General features: G+C 40.6%; 1 protein-coding gene across 1 annotated transcript; it reads right to left on the bottom strand.

Annotated features, from left to right (window-relative positions):
• Positions 1–821: 821 nt before the first annotated feature.
• Positions 822–1,792, bottom strand: SARC_13123 (hypothetical protein; the record flags this gene model as incomplete). The annotated part of the gene is made up of 3 exons (XM_014292755.1): positions 1,533–1,792; positions 1,153–1,241; positions 822–936 (listed from the first exon to the last, which is right to left on the bottom strand). Coding segments are annotated over exons 1-3 (312 nt in total), but the record flags the coding sequence as incomplete, so codon positions are not given.
• Between the last annotated feature and the right edge of the window lie 218 nt (positions 1,793–2,010).

Below are 2,010 nucleotides of genomic sequence, written 5' to 3'. Positions count from 1 at the left end.
AACTTCTAATGCCAACGAGTCTAGTATTGTGGGTAACTTGATTGACGCAAAAAAAAATACAACGCCCTGAGCACACTTGTAATTTAAGGCGGAAGTAAGCATTTTATGGAGGTTTGTGCGCGGATGAGAATAGATATAAAAATTGGTAAGACATTGTCACAATGCCAAATACAAATTCTCTACGGGAAACGAAGATTGTCCGTTCACTTGTGTTTACTTTGGAATACGAAAGGCAATATATGTGGATCGAGATACCTTTTATCTGAACGTATATTTGCAAGTATGTATCACTTGCCAACTACGCTAAAAAATAGTACACTCGGAAAAGTATAGTATATAACTTATATGCCAATAATCAGTAAACAAGAATACACTTGCAAATTTTCCACAGAGCGCACATGCGCAGATGTACACATCGGTCCGGATCGGCAGCATAAGCGTATAACTCTATAGTTATAGGCCTGATCTTGTATACTTTTATATATAGATCTATATTATATGCAATATTGAAATACTTATACATGTGAAGCGCGGATGCATATATACTGAAATATATGAAAGTGGCGCTCGTGACATGTGAGTGGCCACATCCATACAATTGCATGTATACAAGCCTATATTACTACGCAATACACCGCACATTCCGCATAGATAGCTATATACGATCGAGTATATATCCTATGCAAACATGTCACAAGGGGCCCGGGCCACTCGCAATTGTGATGACCCGTAAGCAGGGCAAAATGCCGGTCATATCCGCAGAAATGCCTATCTGTTGAAAACAGCATATAATTGATGCAAAAGTATGCGACACAAAGGAACATACGATGCTTTCTGCCGGCTTTAAACGCATCTTCCCAGTCGAAGTTAACTAGAATTTTCGACGTGTCTTTCATAGGAAATTTCTCTGCGAGCTTTTCGGCCTGTTGACAATACCTGATACGAACCAACGCAATGGGACGAGATAAGTTGATAACAAGAACCAAACTATGTAATATGAAATGATTAACTTAGACTTGAAATCAAAACTCAGCAAGCCTAGTATATGAATCAGAAACACCGTGAACAAAACCTCTGTGCCTATCTTGCAAAAAGAGGGATAAATATGGAGACCGACCAAATAGTCTCGGCAAACACAACACGGCTCATTACCGTATGATGTCACCAACAAGACCTGGATGGATTGTTTGCGCTGCAGACATCCGCATATTCGTGATACTTGCCAACGCTTGATCGTGTGCCTGTGGGTCGTGAAGCAATTAGATGTGGCCGAGTATTCAGCTGATATACAGTGACACAGTAGTCCAGTATGTGCAATCGGTGGGATACTGGCAAGAGATATAAGAGATAAACAACGAAATCGACTAACCGGATTTGGCTGGCTGACATCCGAGCCAGTGGTAATGTTTGTCAGTACAAGGATTTGGACCGATCAATTCGTATCACAATCAAGTGGTCAGACGCAGCGAAAAATACATACTGTTTTGGAAGGCACACGGTTTTGTACGAGCAAAATGTGATATTCTACTTACGCCCGGAGAATCATTGTACGAGCTTGTGATGAAGTTCCTCAAAACAGATGTGAAGTCGACCTTCTCCGTTGCTTTCAAATTTGGGGCCAACATGCCTGACAACGCCATATTGCTGCACTAAAGGTCTCTTGGACTGAAGGATATGTACTAAGAGTATCTTATCTATTTAGAGGCTACAGATGTGTAACAATTTAATGCCGTGAAGTGCACGTGGATTTAACTAGAAGATACGCGAACGTGTGCACGTTATAGTCTGCGAAATGCACTGCAATGCGTCAAATATGGGTATCGTATGTACATGATACACATCCTGATCTTTGCGAAAGAGTGTGTACCCGAACGAATATAAACTTGGTAAATAGGTACCATGACTCATCCTAATCACCAATCAGATGGCGCTCAATATTTCTTTCCATAAAATTGAGAAAAGCTTTGTTAAATTTTGGTGTTATCTCGAAGCAGTAATAAGCACATAGCC

Source organism: Sphaeroforma arctica, assembly GCF_001186125.1.
Source record: "Sphaeroforma arctica JP610 unplaced genomic scaffold supercont1.2918, whole genome shotgun sequence".
Lineage (NCBI taxonomy): Eukaryota > Ichthyosporea > Ichthyophonida > Sphaeroforma > Sphaeroforma arctica.
This window is presented reverse-complemented; position numbering and strand designations above follow the sequence as displayed.